Source organism: Anolis carolinensis, unplaced genomic scaffold (assembly GCF_035594765.1).
Source record: "Anolis carolinensis isolate JA03-04 unplaced genomic scaffold, rAnoCar3.1.pri scaffold_8, whole genome shotgun sequence".
Lineage (NCBI taxonomy): Eukaryota > Metazoa > Chordata > Lepidosauria > Squamata > Dactyloidae > Anolis > Anolis carolinensis.
The window spans coordinates 14549539-14575442 of NW_026943819.1; the positions used below are offsets into that span (position 1 = coordinate 14549539).

Sequence of the window (25904 nt, forward strand, 5' to 3'; positions counted from 1 at the left end):
GGGTCCTTGTTCCCAGCGCCTGGACGGGCAAAGCCCCCTCGCGCTCCAGCGGTGGGCGCTAATTGGAGGAGACGCGCGCCCCTGACCCGCCGGCCGAGTGTTGGGTCTCCCCGTCACTTCGGAATCTTTCTCTTCGGGCCCGCTTCTTCCGTGGCGAGGAGAGGGGAGAGTCGGCGACCTTTGCGGAGGAGAACCTTGGGATTTCTCCTTTTCGGTCCTTAGTTTGGTTCTAGCAAGCGGCGGCGCCGGGGACTCCGATGCACCCCTTCCAGTGGTGTAACGGTAAGCGCCTCTCCCCCAGCCATCACAGCCATTCCATGCCGGTTGGAAACTGCATTTAATAGTGCAGATGAGGACTTGGGTTTGCCTTCTGCAAACAGTCTTCGCCCTGGGATTCCCTCTTGAAAGCTTTGTCTCTGCTTCCTCCATCCCCCCCCCTCCCTCCAATGCCTCCTTGTTCCCATCAACTTCTGGATGCCTCTCCCTCCTTTTAAACTTCCCAGGAATCCTATGCATAGCATCTCATGGCCTTTTAGCACAAAGAGCCCTCAAGTAAGTACTCAGGACTAGTACATATAGGCTCCTTCTACACTGCCTTATAAAATCCAGATTATCTGCTTTGAACTGGATTATATGGCAGTGTAGACTGACTCATATAATCCAGTTCAAAGAAAAGAATATGTATTATCTGATTTGATAATCTGGAATATATGGCAGTGTAGAAGGGGCCTGAGCCAGCTTTTAAACCTGGAAATCTTTACATGCATTTATACACACACACACACACACACACACACACACACACACATATATATTAGACTTGTATACTGCTACTCCCAATTTGGCTCGGAGCAGTCTACAGAAATAGATTAAAACATACAATTAGCTTTAAAATAACAATAAGAACAGACATAGCCCCGAGTTTTTCACCCATTGAAAGCTCTATATACAGTAGAGTCTCATTTATCCAACATAAACGGGCCGGCAGAATGTTGGATAAGCGAATATCATGGATAATAAGGAGGGATTAAGGAAAAGCCTATTACACATCAAATTAAGTTATGATTTTACAAATTAAGCACCAAAACATCATGTTTAACAACAAATTTGACAGAAAAAGTAGTTCAATACACAGTAATGCTATGTAGTAATTACTGTATTTACGAATTTAGCACCAAAATATCATGATATTTTGCAAACATTGACTACAAAAATGCGTTGGATAATCCAGAACGTTGGATAAGCGAGTGTTGGATAAGTGAGACTCTACTGTGTATATATATATACACACACACAGTAGAGTCTCACTTATCCAAGCTAAATGGGCTGGCAGAACCTTGGATAATTGAATATCATGGATAATGAGGGATTAAGGAAAAGCCTATTAAACATCAAATTAGGTTATGATTTTACAAATTAAGCACCAAAACATTATGTTATACAACAAATTTGACAGAAAAAAGTAGTTCAATACACTGTAATGTTATGTTGTAATTACTGTATTTACGAATATAGCCCCAAAATATCATGATATATTGAAAACATTGACTACAAAAATGCCTTGAATAATCCAGAACATTGGCTAAGCAAGTCTTGGATAAGTGAGACTCTACTGTATACACACATACACACACACATACACCATATATACACATACTTATTTTTGGTTGCTGAGGCTAAAGTCTACCTCCCATTCCTCCCATTTTTGTATACCCAAAATAAGTTATACAAGGCCCATCTACACTGCCTTATAAAATCCAGATTATCTGCTTTAAACTGGATTATTGGGTACTGTAGACTCACATAATGCAGTTCAAAGTGGATAATCTGGATTTTATATGGCAGTGTAGATGAGACCCGACTCAAGCAGAAATGCAACCCCCAAATTATACAATCGAGGGCGGGATGTCATTAAATGAAAGATGTATAGGAGAACCGTAATGGCTAAAAGTTGGCTGAAGTTGCAGAGCTGATGCAGTTTCAGAATGCAGTTGAACTACATTGATGTACTGGGTTTCTGTGAGCTTTCCAGGATGTATGGCCATGTTCCAGAAGCATTCTCTCCTGACATTTTCCCACATCTACGGCAGGCATCCTCAGAGGTTGTGAGGTCTGTTGGAAACTAAGCAAGTGGGGTTTATATATCTGTGGAATCCCAGGGTAAGAGAAATAACTCTTCTCTGTTTGAGGCAAGAGTGAATGTTGCAATTGGTCACCTTGATTAGCATTGAATAGCATGGCAGCTTCAAAGCTTGGCTGCTTCCTACCTGAGGGAATCCTTTGTTGGGAGGTGATTAGCTGGTCCTGATTGTTTCTTGTCTGGGAGTTCTTTCTCCCACCCTGGACATTATTCCACAGATATATAAACTCCACTTGCCTAGTTTATAACAGACCACACAACCTCCGAGGATGCCTGCCATACATGTGGGTGAAAAGTCAGGAGATAATGCTTCTGGAACATGTCCATACAGCCTGGAAAACTCACAGCAACCCAGTGATTCCAGCCATGAAAGCCTTCGACAATACATTGAAGTACATTATTTAAGTCCACCCTACCTTATAATGCCATTCAGTGCAGTTAAACTGCATTATATGGAAGGGTGGATGGAGCCTGAGGCAGACTTAACTTCACCAACATAGTTTTAGTTCTGCTCTGACTGTTGTGGTGGGAATCCCAAAACTGCTTCTTTTGGGACCCCGCTCCACACATTTACTCCATATTCTGGAAAGAGAGAGGAGAAGAAAGGAGAAATGCCCAATCTGGAGATGGGAAAGGAAATGGGCATCTTTGCCAAACTTCTTATTTAAATCCCATCTCTCTGTACAATTTTGGACTGAAACAAGGACGGGTGTTAGTTCAGTCAGCCTAGCAGATGGTGACTGCTTTTGTAAAGGGCTACCAGTTAATTAAAAAGAGCCCAGTCCTCTTTGGGATGAGCCTGGATTAATTATTTCAGGCTCCTTTTTGTTCTCCGGCTTTCTTTATCCTCCTCTTTCTCTCCTTCGCCTCCACTCCCGAATGTTTCCCTCTGGCTTTCATGAAATTGAACTAGCCCCAACCCCTCTGGGCCATGTGCTTCAGAGACAATGGAAGGGAAAAGGAGGAGGAAGAGACTTATTTTGAGTACATAAGGACACTGAGGAGTCTTTGATCTCTTCTGCTAAAACTCTCTTGCTGTTTTTGTCACCCAATCCACTGAGAGAAAAATATATACAAACAATAACATTGTGTTGTCGGCGGCTTTCATTGCCGGAATCACAGGGTTGCTGAGAGTTTTTCAGGCTGTGTGGCCATGTTCTATTAGCATTCTCTCTTGACGTTTTACCTGCATCTGTGGCTGAGGTTCTGTTTCTAGTGAGGCAAGTGGGCTGTGTGTGTGTGTGTGTGTGTGTGTGTATACCCTGTTTCCCCAAAAATAAGACATCCCCTGAAAATAAGACCTAGGAGAAGTTTTGCTGAATTGCTATATATAAGGCCTCCCCTGAAAGTAAGACCTAGCAAAGTTTTTGTTTGGAAACATGCCCGCCAAACAGAACACAAGAGCATGCAAAATTGGTAAATGTACATATCATAGATTGTTGTACTTGGAAATAATGGTAGTAAGAAGAAATTCTTGATAGGATTCACAGTTTGACTGGTTATGCTGGTTTGTGATGACAACTACTGTTCAGTGTATAATTAAAAAAATGTTCAAAAATAAATGTGAATTCTTCTTGGTGGAGAAATAAGACATCCCCTGAAAATAAGACCTAGCGCATCTTTGGGAGCAAAAATTAATATAAGACAGTGTCTTATTTTCGGGGAAACAGGGTGTATGTATGTACCCTGTTTCCCTGAAAATAAGACATCCCCAAAAAATAAGACCTAGTAGAAATTTTGCTGAATTGCTAAATATAAGGCCTCACCGGAAAGTAAGACCTAGCAACGTTTTTGTTTGGAAGTATGCCCCGCGCCCGCCAAACAAAACTCCATAGCATGCAGGATTGGTAAATGTACATTATTATTATTATTATTTTATTTTTATACCCCACTTCCATCTCCCAAGACGGACTCAGGGCGGCTTACATACCAGTTGTATATGTAAATTATGGTATTAACAAGAAATTCTTGACAGGAGTCACAGTTTGTCTGGTTTAGTTATGTTGGTTTGTGATGACAACTACTGCACAGTATAGAATAAATGTTAATTTTTTTGTTCAACAATGAATATGAATTCTTCTTCATGGAAAAATGAGACATCCCCTGAAAATAAGACCTAGCACATCTTTGGGAGTAAAAAATAATATAAGACACTGTCTTATTTTCGGGGAAACACGGTATGTATAGATAGATAGATAGATAGATAGATAGATAGATAGATATAGGGGGATGTCCAGGGTGGGAGAAAGAACCCTTGTCTTGTCAAAGCCTTTCATGCTGGAATCACTGGCTTGCTTTGAGTTTTCCGGGCTGTATGGCCATGTTCCAGAAGCATTCTCTCCTGACATACATAATCTGGCTACCAGTATTTTAAAAACTCTAAAATCAGGGCAGTAAATAAAGCACAACACTCTGAAAACAGAGGGAATTCCAGACAAGAAACAATCAGGACCAACTAACACCTCCCAACAAAGGATTCCCTCAGGCAGGAAGCAGCCAGGCTTTGAAGCAGCAAGGGCAGGAAGCATGTATAAGGCTCAAAGCAGCTGCTGTGATTCAGAAGTCAGCCTGGCATCACAGTGGAGCTTCATGCTTCTCCACACACATAGAAAAAGTATAGAAACACCCCTTTGTCGTGTGCTCTTACTGTAGTAAGATATATCGTACATTCCTCAGCTGCGAGCCGGTGAGAATATTCATGAATCCTCATCTAAATACCTGAGTTGAAATAGCCCACATATGAGGCAAGCATGCATTATGCATTGGGTGTCTACTGCAGGTGGACTGATGGGTGTATGAGTCACAAATGACCCTGACTTCCTACAGCCCCGTTGTAAATTTAACTCAACACTCCAGATTTGAAACAGTGGAGTGATAGAGAGTCCTTTTGAGCACCTGCAGGATGCCATTATCTCACTTCCAAGTAAACAAAACTAGATCACATATGTGTCTGCGATTATAGTTGAGAGTCCTAAAGTGCATATGGGAAAAATGAAGTGATTTGTAGTGCTTCATATAATCTTTGAGTTGGGAGGGACCACAAGGACTATGTGATCCAACCCTCCCTTTTTATTGTGTCATTAAATGCCAATCAAGTTGATGAGTTTCAACATTTACACTTGCTTCAAACAGACAAGACTTTTCTCCCACCCTGGACATTATTCTACAGATATATAAACCCCACTTGCCTAGTTTCCAACAGACCTCACACCTCTGAGCATGTCTGCCATAGATGTGAGTGAAACATCAGGAGAGAATGCTTCTGGAACATGGCCATACAGCCCAGAAAGCTCACAGCGACACATTTCCCACTGTTAGCCCATCATGTTTCAGAACATTTTACTCATCCACAGATTTTTGGGGAATTTTGTAAAAATGATGTTTTTACTGTTTGGATACTTTTTTATATTTTAAGTTGTACAGTAGAATCTCACTTATCCAACATTCGCTTATCCAACATTCTGGATTATCCAATGCATTTTTGTAGTCAATGTTTTCAATACATCATGATATTTTGGTGCTAAATTCGTAAATACAGTAATTACTACATAGCATTACTGAGTATTGAACTACTTTTTCTGTCAAATTTGTCATATAACATGATGTTTTGGTGCTTAATTTGTAAAATCATAACCTAATTTGATGTTTAATAGGCTTCTCCTTAATCCCTCCTTATTATCCAACATATTCGCTTATCCAACATTCTGCTGGCCCGTTTATGTTGGATAAGTGAGACTCTACTGCATTTGAATGCTTTTAGTTGTGAGCTGGTTTGAATCTCCGTATGGAGAGAAACAGCAGGATATAACTAAACATAATAGTAATAGTAATGATGATGATGATGACAACATTTAAAAAAACCTAAAAGTTCTATCTCCTTCTATACAATGACACAAGATAACAGGGATCATTCCCCTCCCAAGTTTCCAAGGGGGAAGATATTCCATTATAGATCATTGCTGTCATATCTGATTTGGCCCTTAGAACTCGAGCCTCGAATGAAGCACTTAAAGCATAGAGGTGTCTATTAATAATTAAGAACTAGAGTCTGGAGTCTAAATCTTTAAAACTCTGGTGAGCAGAAGTTCTTTTAGGAGATGAGCTACAGCAAAGCAAAAAGTATTAGATGGAAAAGATACCCAGGGTTTGCCGTGTTGTCTGTGTTTCCAAAAGGTCAGGTGATGAAGAGGAAGACCTTTTCCTACCTGAAACCCAGACAAAGTACTGCCAGTCGTAACGGATAATGTTAACCATACTTGGGATCATTTCTTAAGGTTGGCTCTGCTTCTCATGGTGCCAGAGCGCAGTCTGTTCAGTGTCTTCCATGTCACCCAGTCTTCTGTGTGCCCAGGAGGGAGTCCCTCATCCGGTGTCAGCCACTGATTGAGGTTCCGAGTTTTAGCCTGCCACTTTTGGACTCTCGCTTGCTGAGATGTTCCTGCGAGTATTTCTGTAGATCTTAGAAAACTATTTCTTGATTTAAGGCATTGGTGTGCTGGCTGATACCCAAACAGGAGATGGTCCGGAGATGTCAATGCCTTGGTCCTTTCATTGCTGGCTGCTACATCCCGGCGGATGTCAGGTGGTGCAATGCCAGCCAAACAGTATAATTTCTCCAGTGAGGTGGGGCGTAGACATCCTGTGATGGTGTGGCATGTCTCATTAAGAGCCACATCCACTGTTTAACGTGGTGAGATGTATTCCATTCAGCAGCAATGTTTCTGGAGATGTAGAGAAAACAGAAATATGTATGCACCCATTCCCTGTCCACAGCTTTTATATATAATGAATAATTGTTGCTGTGGTTGTTTTTGTTGTGGATGTTTTTGCTTTGATAAAATGTTTAGGACAAGGAGTTCATATCATAACCTCATCCACCCCACCACCCCCATTATCTCTAAAATTGTAGTAATGCTTTTATGTACTACGGTACATATAAGCACAAGGGTAATTTTGCTAGCAGTTTCTATTTATGTCTTCATAGAAATAAGGGTCCTAGAGTTCAGTGAAAGTACTTCTTAGTAAACTGGTGTGAAAATGCAGAGAGTCAAAGTCTCACAAGGATCTTACCAGCATCTGCAGCTAAAATAAAGAACCAACTGCATCACCTGAGCTTCTAGAGAAGAGTTGCCGTCTTGAAGTGGTTCACATGAAGGAAACCAGATTACGTCGGGTGCCCACCCACATACAAGGCCTCATTTCAAGTCTTGCCTTCTCTCCGCTAGTCTCTATTTTTACATATGTGTGGTCGATCCCCTTGCATTACATCAGTTAGCTTCCTCTCCAAATGAGCAGTGCTCATCCGTCAAATGAGATAGTGCCACAGCTTCACCATCGGGGAGAGAAGATACTTAAGTCAGTCAAGAATTCATTTGAAGTTTCTCATAAAGCAGCACAATTGGGTTATTATGTTGAAGCTCCAACCTCTCAGACTTGCATGGTGTAACTGATACATTCAGTAATGTAGAGAGAATTCCTCTCAATGCAAAACATCATCAAGAACACAGTGCTCCCACCTTTTGGCTCAATCCATGGTTGGAAAATTCTCAACGACACAAATGTGCTGCAATACTCCCACTTTAGAAAACACATTCCAGACCCAAAAAGGAGGCTCCAAATTCAGTGATGCACAAGTGATCACGTGCGGCAGCCGGAGGCAAAATTGTCAAAAAAGACTCTCATGACGCTGAAATCACAACCATCCCATTGGCCTGACCTTGACCCACAAGTGTCAGCGCTCACAGCTGGCTGGAGCATCAAATGTTCAGATTTATCCAATTGTACTGAAAAGGCTAAAATATAGGCTGCGGTGAGTAAGGGGAAGGTTATATTCAGTAGGCAGGGGTGTCCAAATGCTATTCAGATTGTAGGGGCAAGGTGGGCCTGCCCTGTTTGTATGCCTTTCGCCGCAATCTGTTAATTCACTCAGGTTCCCATCTCCTCCTGAGCTCATTTAATAGGAAATACATTTGCACATTGAACTCAGTTTGATACAGCTGAAGTTGCAAAGGAAAAAGTGTGGAAAGGGGAAAGAAATTGGGATGTTATTAAAAGTATCTTTAAAATGGCAGGACATAGGGTTAAGCACTACCGTCCCTGCCAAATCAGGAGGATTAGAGGAGTATTTCATTTTACTGGAAGTTTATTTCATTTTATGCAATATTTTATTCCATTTCCTTCCTTTCCCTTAATACTTGGACCAAGTAGGGTTTTATGATTTCTGTCTTTTAGTGAATTGCTCCTTTGGAGTTGGTCATGGTTGTTTCTGTGTTTTTTTCAAAGTAGCTTTCCTGTAATTATCCCCAGCTGTTTCGTATCTCTCCATAAATTCTCCATAATGTAATGTGTATTTCCTGAAATAGTCACTTGGAACATCTTTCCATCATTTCCTGTTTTTGAGGCCAAGGTTAAAGTGGCTGTCCTCATTTATGCATTTTGAATAGACATAATTTCTTGGTTGTGGACACACAATAGTGTACACCTAAAGCCGGATTCACTTAGCAGCCTTTTTCATAGACTCACAGGCTTGGAAGGGGCTTCATGGGCCGTGGAGTCAGTGCACGATCTCCACCTGAAACTTACCCAAAAAGTTGCTGTCCAACCTCTTTTTAAATACATCCAGAGAAGGAGAGCCCAATACTTTAGGCAATCAAGTATTCAGTTGAAATCATAGAAAGGAAAGGTAATAGGTTGCTCCCCACCCCATGCATTTGATTGAACAGAGTAAAGGGAACAAAAGTTGCTCCAGAATTTTTTCATAAAGGGCAGGAATGGGGGAACGTTCCAGAGACAAAAATTGAAGTCCAAGTATACATATGGCCTGAGGTCTTCACTGAAGTCTTCTTTTAAATGCTGAGCATTATTGGACTTCCAGCATAAACCAAGTACAAGAGGACTGCCTTGTTTTCAAGAAAAATGGACTTGTCTGAAGAGCAAATTTTTTTACAGCCAGGAAAAACCAAGTCAGTGTGATCAAGAAAGGCTGAGAGGCTTTAAAACCCTGTTTCAAACAATACCGGCAGGGATTAATAAGAAAGGCTGCCCTATTTTGTTAGAGATTGATGTTATTCTTTTCTTGTTTTCTGCTTTTCTTCATTTGGATGACTCCTGTTTCTTCTGTCTGCTTCCTAGGATGCTTCTGCGGCTTAGGGCTGATTTACACCAACAAATCGTGTACAATGCCTCCCATCACTTTCCAAGACTTACCACTGAATATCTACATGGTGATTTTTGGCACCGGCATCTTCATCTTTGTGCTGAGCCTCATTTTTTGCTGCTACTTTATGAGGTGAGTGGTGATCCCAAAGGGACTCCAGGTGCCAATGGCAAAGGAACAAGGCAACCCAGGAGATGCACCTGGGCTTCTGGCTGCAGCTGCCTATTTTTATTTAGTCTGAAGATAATTTGGATTTAGAAAGAATAAGGAAGAGTTTGAATTATTTCAAACTGAATAGATTTATCTTGATAAGAACAGCTATTTCCAAAATACCTGCTGTGGTTCCCCTATGTTATTGGTGGCTCTTTTATTTTATTTGTATATCCAGATTTTCTCCTAAAACTGTGACCCGAGATAGCTAACATGTTTTTTTTTTAAAAGGATAAACAAAACCCAGAGAGTGGAATATTACATTTTAAAGAACAATTCATCCATTCTGATAAGTGACAATGGGGAAATTAATTGGTTGTTGTAAATGTTAAGAGAGGTGGACTTTAATTACATTATTATTGTTAGGTTTTTAAAATGAAATCATTAGTATAAACAAAAGAAATTGTGACATTTTTAGAGAATTCTCATTGTTGCTCCCCAAGGGCAGATTTTGTCATTGGCTCCCTTCAAAATACTCTTTTGTCATTTAAGTTGGCTTCAACAGTGTGACACTCTCCAGATGTGTTGGATTCCCATCCTATAATCCAGTAATTCCCAACCTTTGGGCCTCCAGGTGTTGTGTACTTCAACTCCCAGAAATCCCAGCCAATTTACCAGCTGTTGGGAATTGTGGGAGCTGAAGTCCAAAACATCTGGATGCCCAAAGATTGGGAACCACTGCTATAATCTAATTGATGGTGCAGATGGCGATGTTAGTGATGCAGAAGATTCTCAGAAAATTACAGATTCTGTCAACTTATTCAGTTAAATTTTGTTACAAATATGTTTTTTCCCAACCATCACCCACCAAAGCTGCCATGTTTCTTGGTTTGGATTGGCACATGAATTATATGTCCATTCCGGACTGAGGAAATTTACCCAGCGCATGACTGAAGTGTACTAATAAATAGCTGCAATAATCCATCGGTGCATCCGGAGTGCAAAACTTTTTAATCAGCAATATTTTTAGTGCCTCTGAACATATGTAGAACATTTTTCTGTCCTGTTGAACAACTGCTCCCTTTTATATCACACCCAATTAAAATCAAGAAACCTAATGTATGCATTTGTAACTGCCATTGTGAATTGGCCATTGTTCTAAATTTGATCCATTTTCCAAGTTGATGCTGCCATTGTTCCCTCCATCATGAATGTGTAAAGTCTGGTGGGCGTAAGAATGCTATGTGGGTGCAGCCTTCACTGGAGGAGACGGTACCCCAAGCAGTGTAAGGGATGCTAATGGCGTAGAGAAAGAATTTGAATGGCACTTCGAGACCTCTGAGCTCCTAGTTTCGGTTTGGTGGACAATGAAGCCTTTATCTAGTCCCTCAAACAAGTAGGGAGTTTTGAGTATGATTTGGAGCCACATCCATATTAGCCCAGGCTTGGGTCATAACGACCATGGATAGTTCAACCCAAAGGCTAACATGCAAACAAAGGATGCTTCAGAACCTTGCTTTTTCCACAAACTGCTTTAGCCTCTTTGAGGTTGTATGGTATTCTTTATTGCAGGTACTCATAGTCATTGGGAGACCTTTCATTCATTAAATTGGCCTTTGAATGACAATTATTGATATATAACTTTAAAAGTGAATTAGATGAATTCATGCAGCACGTGGGCATCGATCGCTACTTGCAACAAGCATATGTATCACTCCCAGGATTACATAAGTTGGCCTATGTCTATCACTTGCTGGGGAACATAAGGTGCAGGCTGTATTTACCCTGAAGTCCTACTTATGGATGGCCATCATGTGATTTAGACTGGCCATTGTATAGCTCAAAATGTGGTACCAGGTAGACATTTGGGCTGACTCAGCAAGTTCTTATGTTCTGGGCTAATGTTCATCATTACTGACTTCTCGTACTATACATAAATAATGCATAGTATAAACAATTGGGTTTTTTTTTTCTCAATGTGGTTCGTCTTGAAATCTAGCCATCTATTTTTCTGGCTAACTCCAAAATGTTTTACAGGAAGAATGGGAATTTTTTTTTCCTGTCCAATACTCCCCCAACAATAATAAATATTTACCATTAATAATTAATCATCATCAGCATCATCTGATGACCCAAAATGCAGGCTGTGCAAGGAAGCTGACAAAACCATGGATCATCTCCTCGACTGCTGTAAGAAAATCGCACAGACAGACTACAAACAGAGGCACAACTATGTGGCCCAAATGATTCATTGAAACTTATGCCTCAAGTACCACCTCCCAGCAGCAAAGAACTGGTGGGATCACAAACCTGCAAAGGTAATGGAAAATGAACATGCAAAGATACTGTGGGACTTCCGAATCCAGACTGACAAAGTTCAGGAACACAACACACCAGACATCACAGTTGTGGAAAAGAAAAAGGTTTAGATCATTGATGTCGCCATCCCAGGTGACAGTCACATTGACGAAAAACAACAGGAAAAACTCACCTGCTATCAGGACCTCAAGACTGAACTTCAAAGACTCTGGCAGAAACCAGTCCAGGTTGTCCCGGTGGTGATCGGCACATTGGGTGCCGTACCAAAAGATCTCAGCCGGCATTTGGAAACAATAGACATTGACAAAACCACGATCTGTCAACTGCAAAAGGCCACCCTACTGGGATCTGCACACATCATCCGAAAATACATCACACAGTCCTAGACACTTGGGAAGTGTTCGACTTGTGATTTTATGATACAAAATCCAGCATATCTATCTTGTTTTCTGTGTCATACAATGTCATTGTGTCAATAATAATAATAATAATAATAATAATAATAATATATTTATATTCTGCCCTATCTCCCCAGGAGGACTCAGGGTGGATTCTAACATACAAGAAGGCAAACATTCAATGCCTTAATAAAAACACGTAGCAGCAAAATAATTCAGGATAACACCACATGTAAAGGTAAAATTAGAACCTAACATCAATAAATTAAGTTAAACATATGCAAACAAAAATATATAATGACATAAAACCTAAGCATGTATAAGTAGACCACATGAATGAATGCCATAACGGAGAGAGTTTGAGAAGATTGGCTATTCATTTCAGTTTTTTCAGAATGGACTAAGCTCTTTCAATCAGAGAAGGGGATGGTTCCTTTAAGTTAAGAGCAAACATTCAGCACTCACATTAGAACCATAAAGTTGGAAGAGACCTTGTGGGCCATCCAGTCCAACCCCCTGACTTGTGAATAAATCAGCACAGTTTTTGGAGTTGCTTTTTAACTAAAATTTGTAAACTTACGCATGTAGATATTATACGTATTACACTTTATAATCTTTTTTGTGCCCCTGGTGGTGGCGCAGTGTGTGAAAGCGCTGAGCTTCTGAACTTGCAGACCGAAAGGTCCCAGATTCAAATCCTAGGAACGGAATGAGCGCCCGCTGTTGGCCCCAGCTCCTGCCAACCTAGCAGTTCGAAAACATGCCAATGTGAGTAGATCAATAGGTACCGCTCCGGCGGGAAGGTAACAGCGCTCCATGCAGTCATGCCGGCCACATGACCTTGGAGGTGTCTACGGACAATGCCGGCTCTTCAGCTTAGAAATGGAGATGAGCACCAACCCCAGAGTCGGTCACGACTGGACTTAACGTCAGGGGAAAACCTTTACCTTTTACCCATCCATCTTCTCACCTCAACCCCACTTACACCAAAAGTTTTAACCTTTCTTCACAGCCAGATGGTTTCCTCACAGATCATCATGCTGAGTACATACTTGTGTTTTGGTCCCATAAGAAATAAACAGCCAGTGAGCAAATCATCTCATGCAGGAAATAGTAGGAAGTTGGAAGGAAGGTCTTGTTCGGGTGGCCAGAACAGAGCTATTGTTTCTCAGGGGAAGAAGAGTGATGTCCTGGTTTTATTGTCTATTTATGGAACACTCATTTTTAGACAAACATTGGCAGTCAGGAAGTCTAGAAAGAACCAAACAGACAATATGGAGTAGCTGTCTTCCAGCTCATTTTGTGGCTCCTGTGAATTTAGTCCTTTCTAGACCAACCACCATCAAGAGGGAATTTTATAGGTGATCTCCAACCCCCCTGCCACATGAGCAATGAAGGACCTTCTCACAGCGACACCAGAGGCACTCCAAGTGGCCAGCTTCTGATCAAAGGAAATCTAGTACAATGCCAAGTTTTTAACTGTGTTTGTGTTTTTAAATACAGTATAACTGTATCCTCAATTTGCTTCTGACACAATAAATAAGTATCCAAAAATCTCTGGATGCTAAAATCCTGTTACAATGGCATAGTAACAAGGTATCCTTTATATACAATGGCAAAATCAAGGCTTCCTTTCAATATTTTTTGGAATATTTTCAATCTATGGATATGGAGGACTGACTGTATTGTCATCCAATTTAAGTTATGTTTCAGACTCTTTATTCATTATTTAGTTCTATTGCTTTCTTTGATGTTTCATTATTTCTATTAGCTGAAACCTAAAATGGAATTAGCAAAAACTATATATTGACCTCACCTGGAATAAGGTATCCAGTTCTGGGCATTCAAGTAAGATACTGACAATGTCAATACATTGAACATGTCCAGAGGATGTTGACCAACTCTGTGATTCCTTCCCTAAGCACTGTAATTTTTATTGCTGTACTATCCAACTTTCACAAATTAAACTCTTGCTCGGCTTCTGAGATCAGACAAGATCTGGTCCTATTAGGGTTTTTTGAAGACATTGCAAGGTGAAATAATGAATATGGGGTAAAGTGAGAGAGGACTCTCCATATCACTCATTCTGAGGCTACATGGCTCAACTGAAACAAACAAACACAGTTGCCGCATACTGTGCATCTGTCTCCAAGGACTGAGTTCTCTGCCTGCAAAACACATTTGGAGGTGGGAAAGTTGCTATTTCTGTAGTCGAAGGCGGCACCTCCTTCTTGTTCCTGCAGCCGTCTTGTTTAGTCTAAATACATGCACAGGAGAGGTCCTTCGTTTACTGTGGGCCTCTTTTACCAATTTATCCATGAAAACAGAACTGACTTTGAACACTACCTTTCTCATGCTGGACCTTTCCGCCTGATCCCCTCCTTGCCAGTTTGCTAACAATTTTACTCCATCTGTTGTGTTTTTCCATATTAATCTGTTCATCAGTTGCCTATACAACAGTGGTTTTGAAAGCCAGGATAATGTTCCTTTGCCCATAAATATGCTACCCAAAAAAAAATCACAGTCTCTTTCTCAGCAGGGATGGATGGAGGAGTCTATTTCTGATCTATGACAGTTTTCTGTGTATCAGTTAATAAGTGTGCATATTACACGAAGGATCAATTCCAGGACTCTTTGCTTAATGTTGTTTTCATATAATCTAGCATCACCATAAATTAGAAATTATGTGAAGTTACACAACAATAACAAGATTTCTGGTCAGGCTACCAAAAAAGTGGAATGCAAGATGATGGACTGTGCTTCCCAAAGCAGGACAGTTGGATGGTACGCAGATGCCATTCCCAGCAGGGCTATAGAAAGGATTTCCATCTTGGAAGAGGCATTCCTTCCCAACCAAGGTTACAACAACTAAAGTAAGCCAACCAAGGTTAGAACAATTGAAGAGGCCTATTACTAAATTCCTGTACTCCGATTTCCTCATAAAATACAGCATTCCTGCTCCGCAATATCCTTGGCATTGCCTTCTTGGTTGGTGTTGCAGCTGCCTCTGGCCCAGCCCTCCTTGCAGTTTGGGCACAAAGGAATCTGTGTCAATACAAAACAGAACTATTATTCACAGTCAATTTTTGGCCTCCCACAGCTCAAACCAGCTGGTCTGTCTTCCACAGAACTGAAGGGCCATTTGTCCCCTCGGGCTTTGAACAACCCAGCTTTGGCCAAAAGGTCTGAGCTCCAGAACGGGAGCAAGGTTCATTACTGACATCCGTAGGAGCCTATATTTGCAAGTCTAGTCGCAGCTGCTGCTCACTCGCCATTGAAAGCTGGATCTTGCAGCATATGGCTAAACAGAAATGGTATTCCTGTCTCTGCCTCATCTCTGCAATTGTGCAAAAAAGATCTGAAGACATGGCTGCTTAACACTCCAGTTGCCATTGACTTTTAAAGCAGCCAAGTCTGTGTGTTTTTGTTTTGTTTTCTAATGAATAGCTGTCAAACCTTTACTTACAATAGACATTATTTATGCATTTAATGTTTCTTGTAACAGTGTTTAACCAACGGATTAACTAAATACATCCAATATAAAAAATATTGCTTTGTTTAATCACTTGCAAAGAAGTATGTATATATGGATGTGAGAGTTTGCAGAGTGTACCAGCATAGGTTTGAATCCTCATTCAGATATGGAAATTCACTTGGGTGACCTTGAGCATGTTATACATTCTCAACCTCAGAAGAAGAAAAGGGAAAACCTCCTCTGAGTAATCTTGCTATGAAAAAAGATCTATGGTAGGATTGTCATACATTAGATTCAACTTGAAGGCACCTAAGATGCATGTGTAGAAATGTGATTATAGTAAACAGTGTAGTGTCCAATGGTATCTACGTTGTTTTCCATTTTCAAATATTTGTAGAACTAATCTCATTCCTGTTAGCGATAGGTAAGAGTTAAGAACTGGCCAGTCCATCTGTAGAAATGTTGTATATGATAACATATTCAACATTCTCTCAATTACCGTATTTTTCTTCTCTTTGCAGCAAACTTCGGCATCAAGCACAAAGTGAAAGATTTGGTTACAAAGAGGTAAAGGAGAAAGGGACTGGCTTTTAAGATTTTTTTTTCTTCTGAACTAAAGAAGGCTGTGGTGAAGCTAGACCAGAGAATCATAGTCTGATCGTATTGCTGAACAATGATTCTAAACTGTTTGCTTTAGAAAAGTTGTAGAAAAAAAGAACTTTGCTAATGGGGAAATAATCTGAAATGCAGATTGTTTGAGCCTGATCTCTTCACCCAGAAGCCATATGAACCAAGATGTTTCATGTTCAGCAGTGGCCAGCAGGATAAAATACATGTCCTGATCATTCAGTACCAATGCCCTGATCCTAATCTGCCTCCTTCTCTTTCCTTTCTTTTCCCAGGTGGTTTTGAAAGGTGACGCCAGAAAACTAAACTTACACGGGGTGGGTAAAGAACTCGCCTTGATGAACAGACAAGGCTAACCTTTTCCCAAAATGTCAAAAGAAGACAGTCCTTTTGTTTCCGGAGACCCAGGGGGTGGGAGGAATAAGAAAATCACAACCTGTTTGAACATGTAAATGTGTATTTATTAAAATATACTGGGATTCAGGTATATCAGCTGAACAAAACCAAATATTCCATGTCTTTATAAGTGACTTAAAAGACAGCTACATTGAAGAATTATGGCAGTTGACACCACTTTGACTTCCATAGCTCAGGGCTATAGAATGTTAGGAGTTGTAGTTTGTTGTAGTACCAGAGCTCTTTAGCAGAGAAGGTTAAATATATATAGCAAGAGCTGAACTAGATGACACCTGGGGTTCTTTCCAATTGAATGTTTCCATGAAAATCCATGAAAAATCCCAAGATCACTTTATTTTTGCATACAGAAAATCCCAGGCATCTCTATTTAAAATGATCAGCTACCAAGTGATGGGGAAAACTCTGTGCCTGGAAAGACCTGTAGATTAGTTGCCAATCACAATAGACAATACTAAGCTGGGCTTCTTTACAGATCCGCACAACCCACATTCTCTGATCATAACTCATGTTGTCTGAAAAAACCCTAGGTTGCAGTCTTTATTTATTATGGACTCAATTTCAACCCCGATCTCCTTGCCCTCCCTTGGGCTGCTGACAAATAGGACAAGCAAGATCTGCAAGGTTATAACATGATGCAAAAGCCAAAAGGAGTGGAAGAGGAAGAAAACCATTGGGTTTAGTGGTTTGAGTGTCAGGGATTCAATGTTCAAATCCACACTTGGCAGTAGAAAACTATCAGTGACTCCTCCCAGTAGACTCAAATCAAGGAAAAGCTTCATGAGACCCACCACCCCTCTTAATGTTCCTTCAACAACAAGAGTATCCCTCTGGGCAGCTAAACCAGGCAATCCCAACTGGATGGCCCCCCATGAGGGTCTTCCTCCAGGGGCAAACCAAGAATGGGTAACTTGGAAGTCCCTAAACAGATTCGGAAGCAGAGTGGGCAGATCAAAAGACAACCTGGCGAGATGGCACTGTCTGGAGGAATCCTCCAACTTGTGTGGCTGTGGAGCAGAACAAACAACTTCGCATATGTATGCTTACCCACAATGTCCTACCTCATGTACGGAGGAAGAGTTGCTTAAAGCTATGGACAATGCGGTAGCTGTTGCCCGCTTTTGATCTAAAACTATTTAGCTGCTTGTGATTCCTTCATTTTATCACTTTTAAATGTATTTATTATGCAATACTTTTGACATGAAAAACATAAATAAGTGGGAAACCAATGGTTACCTTGGGCAAATCACCCCCACCTCACAGGATAGGTTTGCCTTAGTTTGCCTCATAAGTCAAAATAGACTCGAAGGCACACATAGAGGAGTAAATCTCGTTTCTTGAATCCAAAGTTCAGTGGAGACTAGATTTAATAGGTCTTAGAGCTGCAAGTAGACACAATGGAGAAGTGCCCAACTGCTGCTGCTTCTGTGCCTTCCTCCAATGACCTCAGTCACCAGTTTTAGTAACAGACACACTGGAAGTCTGGAGTAACTTAATCAGGACAAGTAAGACACAGTCCTTGGCCAGTAAGGTTGGAGACCATGTAAATGAGACCTATCCTATTCCTCAGGGAGTCTCCAAGGTCAGGGAAACCTTCATCCAGACAAGAATCCCATAGGTTTCTTTTCCACAGTCAAAGAGAGCAAATGACTTTGCAGAAGCAAAACAGGCTTTGCCATCCATTCTAACCCTTTCTCTGTGACCTGGGTGAAACCATGAGATCCTTTTGTGATGTGGGTGGGTATGCGTGATACCACTTTGTAATATATGCCTCTTTTCCCCTTGTCCTCCTCCTCTTTTCCTCGCAGCAGACCTGCGCCGTCTGCCTGGAAGACTTTAAAGTGAAAGATGAGCTGGGAGTGTTGCCATGCCAACATGCCTTCCACAGAAAGTGAGTAGCTGCCAAGGACAGCCGAAATAGCTCCTTTGTGCCTCGCCGTTTGGCAAACAGCCCGGTGCACAGTCAATAAATGCCCTTCAAGCCTGTGATTGGGAAAAAGAGGTGGCACCTCTAGCGACATAAAGCACAAACCTGTTCACTTCAACCATAAAGAAAGAGCAAGAGGAGGGTCATAGGGAGGACTCAAATGTGGACAAATGTACACACCCAGATAGATATATACCCAAAGAACCCGGTGCTGGTCTTGGTTGGTTTGGGTGGCAGGCTGGATTGGATTGAGTGTCACATTTTGGGCAAACCTACAGAACAGATTGGGGAGGAGCAAAATAATTGCCGAAATGAGGAAAATCAGCAGGTTTGAACAATAGTAGCAATTTTTGCTCTTCTAAGGTGAAAGAATGATCATGGCAAGCACTCTCCACCTGCTGTACTACCAGTTTAAGAAAATGAACAGAAATGAAGACAAAATAATAAAATATACAACCCCAAATACTACAATATATAGCTTCCCAAATATAATACAAGTAGTCTCTTTTTAGCAAACCATTTTGTGGGTATCCTCTGAATGCTAGAATGGCCATCACCAACAAATGGAGCAGCAAACTGGAGAGTGAAGCATTTGCCTCCCCATAAGCAGAAAATGGACATAACTAAAGTCAAATAACCAATGTTATTGGTTAACCAATGTTAACCAATCAGTTAGTTTCCCCACTAGCAAAGGCATCAGGATGCCATATAACAGATGCAAGTTAACAAAATAACTTGCTACCTTCACCTCTTCTGCAGTGTTAATGTGACCTTAGTTATTTTTATATTATGGAAGTGTGGCCTGAATACATTGTAGAAGAAGACTGCTGGGTGGTTTAAGGCAGACAAGGCAGTGAATGAGAGTAGAACACATGTTATAGTGCAGATTGTCAACTTACAGTAGTCTGATTTTTTTCAAAATCTTATTATTGATATTTACCAGAAATGAAAACCATACTTTAAAAAAATGTTATAGTTATAAATGCTTTACTATAATCATCATCATCATCATCATCATTTTAATAAAGCTTTATTTATTACTTGCCCTATCTCCCCAAAGGAACTCAGGGTGGCATACAAAGAAAAGAACAAAGTGGAAAACATTCATTGCTAAAATGAACAAATTATAATGATAGCTGGGTTGCTGTGAGTTTTCTGGGCTGTATGGCCATGTTCCAGAAACATTCTCTCCTGACGTTTTGCCCACATTGATGGGTTGTGAGGTCTGTTGGAAATTAGGCAAGTGGGGTTTATATATCTGTGGAATGGTGTCCAGGATGGAAGAAAGTACTCTTGTCCGCTTGAGGCAAGTGTTAATGTTGCAATTGGCCAGCTTGATTAACATTGAATAGCCTTGCAGCTTCAAAGCCTGGCTGCTCCCTGCCCGGGGAAATCCTTTGTTGGGAGTATTACCTGACCCTGATTGTTTCCTGTCTGGAGTTCCCCTGTTTTTTTTTCTTCCTAGTGTTGCTCTTTACTGAGGCAAGAGTCTTTCTCCCACCCTGGATCTTCCACAGATATATAAACCCCACTTGCCTAGTTTCCAACAGACCTCACAACCTCTGAGAATGCTTGCCATAGATGTGGGTGAAACATTAGGAGAGAATACTTCTGGAACATGGCCATACAGCCTGGAAAACTCACAGCAATCCAGTGATTCCGGCCATGAAAGCCTTTGACAACACAATATCATGATAGCGTTTTTTTGAAGCTTGGAACCATGATGACTGTAACAAATTACATTTCAAAAACAGCTTTCCAAGCCCAGGGCAGCTTCACACATGAGCCCAGTGTTCCCTGTTCTCTCCCAAATGGCTGATGGCTCCCTATCCCCCAGCTGTGCCCAGAAACAATTTTGAAAAACATTTGTTATTAACCCTTGCACAAAATTAGTGCCATAAATGCCTGTCTTCTGGGAGCTTTGCCAAAAGAATTTTAGCCTTGAGGCTAAAATGCCAACAAGCCTGAACAAATGCCTGTTCTCTAGCATCTTGTGGAGCGAAAAGCAGGCCATGCAGGGGAAAGCGGTAGGAAAGGGTTGGAGAGAGGTGAGGCAAATGACTGGGAGAAATCAGCACTTGGATTAATCTGCAGCTTCTTTTTCTTGACCTACTTTTTTCTGACTAAGATTAAGAAAAAGAGGGCAAACAGCGTGGTACGTTGATTTAAGTGCCAGACCTGGACTCCAGGAATCATCATAATCATATGTATTTATATCCCGCTTCTTGTCTTCCATAGGAAAATTAAAGCCACTAACACTAAAGATCAAACAATATGCCTAGTCTGCCATGAAACCCTTTATGGTTGTGTGGATTGCAAGGGTACCTTCAAGCCACAGGGGAAGAGTGTGGCCCAGCCTGGCCTTCGATCTAAAAGACTCCTCTCGTCACCAAAAACACAGAACAACCTCCTTCTTTCATGAGTCAAGAGTTTGTAGATTGGCCGTCACCAATTTTATAAGCTCACATGGTGATGAGCAAATGGCAGACACACAATTCATGCCTGGAGAAAGATTAGTTCTCACAGTAAAACAGCGTCATCAAAGAAAAACAAGGGACAGTGTTTCAGTCATACAGTCTTTAGTTGCAATGAAGGGTGATTCTGTTCTGTCGCAAAGCAGTTACTGTGTATGTGTAAAGGCAGATGACAGCTGAGTTAGGTTGCTGACATGTTCTCACAGATCTCAGAGCATTCCTTTTCTCTTGATCTTGATCTAAATGATCAAAATGAAAGTTGCATTAAGATGAAGAAACTTTGGGCCTAAAGCACACCTTTCTAAGCTAAAACGATGTTGCTTCTCCAAACGCAAGTTAGTTAATTACTGGGCACATGAAACAAGTGCTCCAGTTGAAACTAATGATAGGATTTCTGTTTGGAAATCTTGTTGTATGTTTGCATTTGTAAAATGGTTAAACAGTCCTCACACCTCTGAGGATGCCTGCCATAGATGTGGGCGAAACGTCAGGAGAGAGTGCTTCTGGAACATGGCCATAAAGCCCAGAAAACTCAAAGCAACCCATGGGTCGTATTTTGTTTTAATGGAGAAGTGCTTTTCTGTGTTTCTTATATATATATAATTTTTTTTGCCAAACCGAGTTGGGAAAGAAGTCGAGAGTGCAAGTGTTGCCCACGGCCACGTGGTTCCCATCCCTGCTGCCCCATTTCCTTGATGAGCTTCCATTTAATATTCAGGCTGCCAATAAGCAAGTGACGAAGCCAGGCGATTGAATTACTGAAAAATGGGAGCAACATGTGATTGCTCGAAGCAAAAGCAATCCTACAAGATTGAAACCTCCCTGTTGCTGAGCCACAGGGCCATGCTAGAAGAGTCCTATTGAGCTTTTTGTGTTTTGCTAACAGATTATGGTTCTGAGGTTGACATAATAGTAGTGAGGAGCCCCCGGTGGTGCAATAGGTTTAACCCTTGTGCTGTCAGGACTGCTGACCTGAAGGTTGCCCATTTGAATCCAGGGAGAGTGGGTGAGCTCCCTCTGTCAGCTCCAGCTCCCCATGCGTGGACATGAGAGAAGCCTCCCACAAGGATGGTAAAACATCCGGGCGTCCCCTGGGAAACATCCTTGCAGACATCCAATTCTCTTGCACAGGAAGCGATTTGCAGTTTCTCAAGTCACTCCTGACATAGAAAAACAAATCATAGTAGTGACACTGACTATGGACCTTAACACATTAGGAAATATTCTGTTTCTGAGACTGTTTGAGAATTATCTCAAAAGGGTCCCATCACATTACATTTGCCCCATCCCATTAGTATTCCATTAGAATCCATTGGCAAAGCATCGCAGAAACGGATTATTTGCATTTGTGTTTTTTGAAATACTACAGATTTTTCTATTGCCGAAGCACTGTTTTTGTGTATGATAAGAAAATCTGTATGCATCCCGTCAGCGATGACACTTTTTAAAAGGTCATAATGATGTTGGGGTGTTTTGAAGGGTTTGGGTGGAGCCAGCTTTCCATAGTATGATGGGTCAAAGCATGGTATTTTCAAATCATCAGAATCATAAAAATCAGGTGTGATGAAGAGAGTATGCATCCCGTCTCAATACAGTATGCATCCCGTCCTTAAAAAATAGGATTGGCATACTGATATAAATGGATTATATTTCAATGTGATAAGGTCCTATGTCCCTTTTTGGACAAGGTGCAAAAGGCTATACTCTTGTCTTCTAGCTAAAAACCTTCTTCCAAGCCCTTAGAAAGGCTGTGACTGACCAGAGGGAATAGGAAGGAGTCAGGATATAATCCAGACAGGGCAAAGGAAATGGCACCACGGACCACCCTCATATTTTCTTCCTTATTTATTTATTTATTTACTACATTTATATCCCGCCCTTCTCACCCCGAAGGGGACTCAGAGCAGCTTACAAATCAAATGAACATACAATATATTATTAGCATAGCACAATATAAGCATTAAATTACTATATTGTACTATATCATTACATGGTAATATTACATTTAATATATAATATATAATTAATATTATTACCGTATATACTCGAGTATAAGCCGACCCGAATATAAGCCGAGACACCTAATTTTACCACAAAAAACTGGGAAAACATTGACTCCAGTATAAGCCGAGAGTGGTAAATTTCAGAAATAAAAATAGATACCAATAAAATTACATTAATTGAGGCATCAGTAGGTTAAATGTTTTTGAATATTTACATAAAGCTCAAATTTAAGATAAGACTGTCCAACTCGGATCAAATCATTATTCTCATCTTCAATGTAAGTGTGCTTATGTATCCTTTTAATAATAATAGAGTAAAATAATACATGTAATAAATAATAATAATGATACATACAGGAAAATAATACATGTAATAATAAATAGAGTAAAATAATAAATGCAATAATATTAAGATCAGAGTGAAATAATAAATGTATTAATAATAATAAAAATAGAGTAAAATAAATATAATAGTAGCAACAATAGAGAAAAATAATAAATGTAATACAGTAGAGTCTCACTTATCCAACATTCTGGATTATCCAACGCATTTTTGTAGTCAATGTTTTCAATATATCGTGATATTTTGGTGCTAAATTCGTAAATACAGTAATTACTGCATAGCATTAATGTGTAATGAACTACTTTTTCTGTCAAATTTGTTGCATAACATGTTTTGGTGCTTAATTTGTAAAATCATAACCTATTTTGATGTTTAATAGACTTTTTCTTAATCTCTCCTTATTATCAAACATGTTCGCTTATCCAACGTTCTGCCGGCCCGTTTATGTTGGATAAGTGTGACTCTACTGTAATACCAATAATAATAAAGAAAATAATAAATGTACCATATATTCTCGAGTATAAGCTGACCCAAATATAAGCCAACCAGGACCCTCACCCGAGTATAAGCCGAGGGGGCTTTTTCAGTCTTAAAAAAAGGGCTGAAAAACTAGGCTTATACTCGAATATATACAGTATAGTGTATTATTATTAGTATAATATTGTATTACATTATAATATTATTATCAATATTATATGTATATACTATATATATATATATATATATATATATATATATATATCCTTCCAGCCAAGCTGAATATGCACGTACAGGATAACAGCACTGTCCTCTGCTTTTTCTGCTTTTGGCTGCAGGTGCCTCGTAAAATGGTTGGAAGTCCGATGCGTCTGCCCCATGTGCAACAAGCCCATTGCGGGCCCCACAGAGGCTCACCAGAGCATTGGGGTCCTCCTGGATGAGCTGGTGTGATCCCCACCTCTGCTCAAGGGCTTCCCCCGGAATCAGAACGTCTATCGACATGGACATTTGCCTTGGGGCTCTGCACATCAGCCTGTGTCCCATCCAGAGACACTTCTCCTCCCTAAAATCATGGCCAAGATGGAAGGCAAGCCGGCCTTGCTCTCCAGCCTGGGAGGGATTGTCAGGAGAGCTTCATCGGATCAGCGCTGGGGCCTCACGCTACAGTCCACCGATCCATGAAGGGCTTGGGAGACAAGAAGAGGGGATCTTCCCAGGAAATCCTGTGTAGACAATCAGGTTTTGCCACTGGACCTTGTGGTGCCAACTATGAGATTAAAGTCTTCCTTCTTCTAGGAACTGCTGGCCAGAAGCGATGGGTGGCAAACATCCCCTGTGTCTTCTTTATCCACTTTGGCCAGCATCTCCTACTTCTGTTTTAGCAGGTTTACTCAGCACCACTCTTTTAGTAGAAAGCCATCTGGACCCTCTTGACCTCTCCTTGTGAGAAGAGGTTGTTTTATAAACCAAGAGCTTGGAAGGTTCTGTCCTAGACCTATTGCCAGGTTCTGCCTGGATTGTTCTCTGCAGAACCTACTGTCAATGTTTACATTAGACTGAATTGGAAATCCTCCTGTAGGTGCAGAAGACACTTCCCTGACCAAGAGAGCACCAAGAAAGCCAGCCTGTTTCCATTAGAAGACTGGTTTGGAGTGGGAGGAAAGGGCCTTGGGGCCAGTTGGCGAGGAAGGAGGAGACACGGAAATAGCTATGTCCCAACCTTTTGGATTTGGAAGATGGACGTGTTATCCTGAGTGGCCTTCATTTTTTTTCTTTATTGTTATTGTTATTCTATCCTTGTACAGAAAAAAATAAATGACTGACTCTGAAACCTGGATTAAGTCTATTTGGTCTTTTCCGTTTCTTAAACAAGGCAATTCTGGACATGAGGCTGGAAAGTGGGGTTATCCTCAGAGGTTGTGGGGTCTTGTTGGAAACTATATAAGTGGGATTTATATATCTATGGAACGTCCAGGGTGGGAGAAAGAACTCTTCTCTGTCTGAGGCAAGTGTGAATGTTGCAATTGGTCACCTTGATTAGCATTGAATAGCCTTGCAGCTTCAAAGCCTGGATGCTTCTTGGCTATATTGGGAGGTATTCAACTGGCCCCGATTGTTTCCTGTCTGGAATTCCCCAGTTTTGCGTGTTGTTCATTATTTACTGTCCTGATTTTAGAGGACAGACCACCATGTCAGGCTACACAGAGAAGCCACTGAAATCCACAAGCATGTGGACAATTTCAACAGAAAAGGAGGAAACAATGAAAATGAACAAAATCTGGCTAGCAGTATTAAAATACTTGAAAATCAGGACAGTAAATAAAAACAACACTTAAAGACAGGAATTCCAGACAGGAAACAGTTGGGCCAGTAACACTTCCCAACAAAGGATTTTCCCCAGGCAGGAAGCAGCCAGGCTTTGAATCTGCAAAGCTATTCCATGCTAATCTAGGCGATCAATTGCAACATTCATACTTGCCCCAAACACAGTTCTTTCAC

General features: G+C 40.8%; 1 protein-coding gene across 2 annotated transcripts; it reads left to right on the plus strand.

The window, feature by feature from the left end:
- On the plus strand, positions 1–25242 carry rnf122 (ring finger protein 122). Of its 2 annotated transcripts, none has more exons than XM_003224207.3 (6): positions 1–282; positions 9272–9428; positions 16160–16205; positions 16541–16582; positions 18488–18570; positions 24242–25242. In XM_003224207.3, the coding sequence occupies exons 1-6, from the start codon at positions 258–260 to the stop codon at positions 24354–24356; spliced, it is 468 nt and encodes a 155-aa protein (XP_003224255.1). In that variant the 5' UTR covers positions 1–257; the 3' UTR covers positions 24357–25242. The 2 variants fall into 2 exon arrangements, with proteins under 2 accessions (XP_003224255.1, XP_008114238.1); XM_008116031.2 differs by having other exon boundaries at positions 3–282; positions 18491–18570.
- Positions 25243–25904: the final 662 nt, after the last annotated feature.

Coding starts and splice junctions, on each gene's coding strand:
- rnf122 (XM_003224207.3), top strand. CDS start 258: ATGCACCCCTTCCAGTGGTGTAACG. Junction 16,583..18,487: donor GAAAACTAAACTTACACGGG/GTGGGTAAAGAA, acceptor TTTTCCTCGCAG/CAGACCTGCGCCGTCTGCCT. Junction 18,571..24,241: donor CAACATGCCTTCCACAGAAA/GTGAGTAGCTGC, acceptor TTTTGGCTGCAG/GTGCCTCGTAAAATGGTTGG.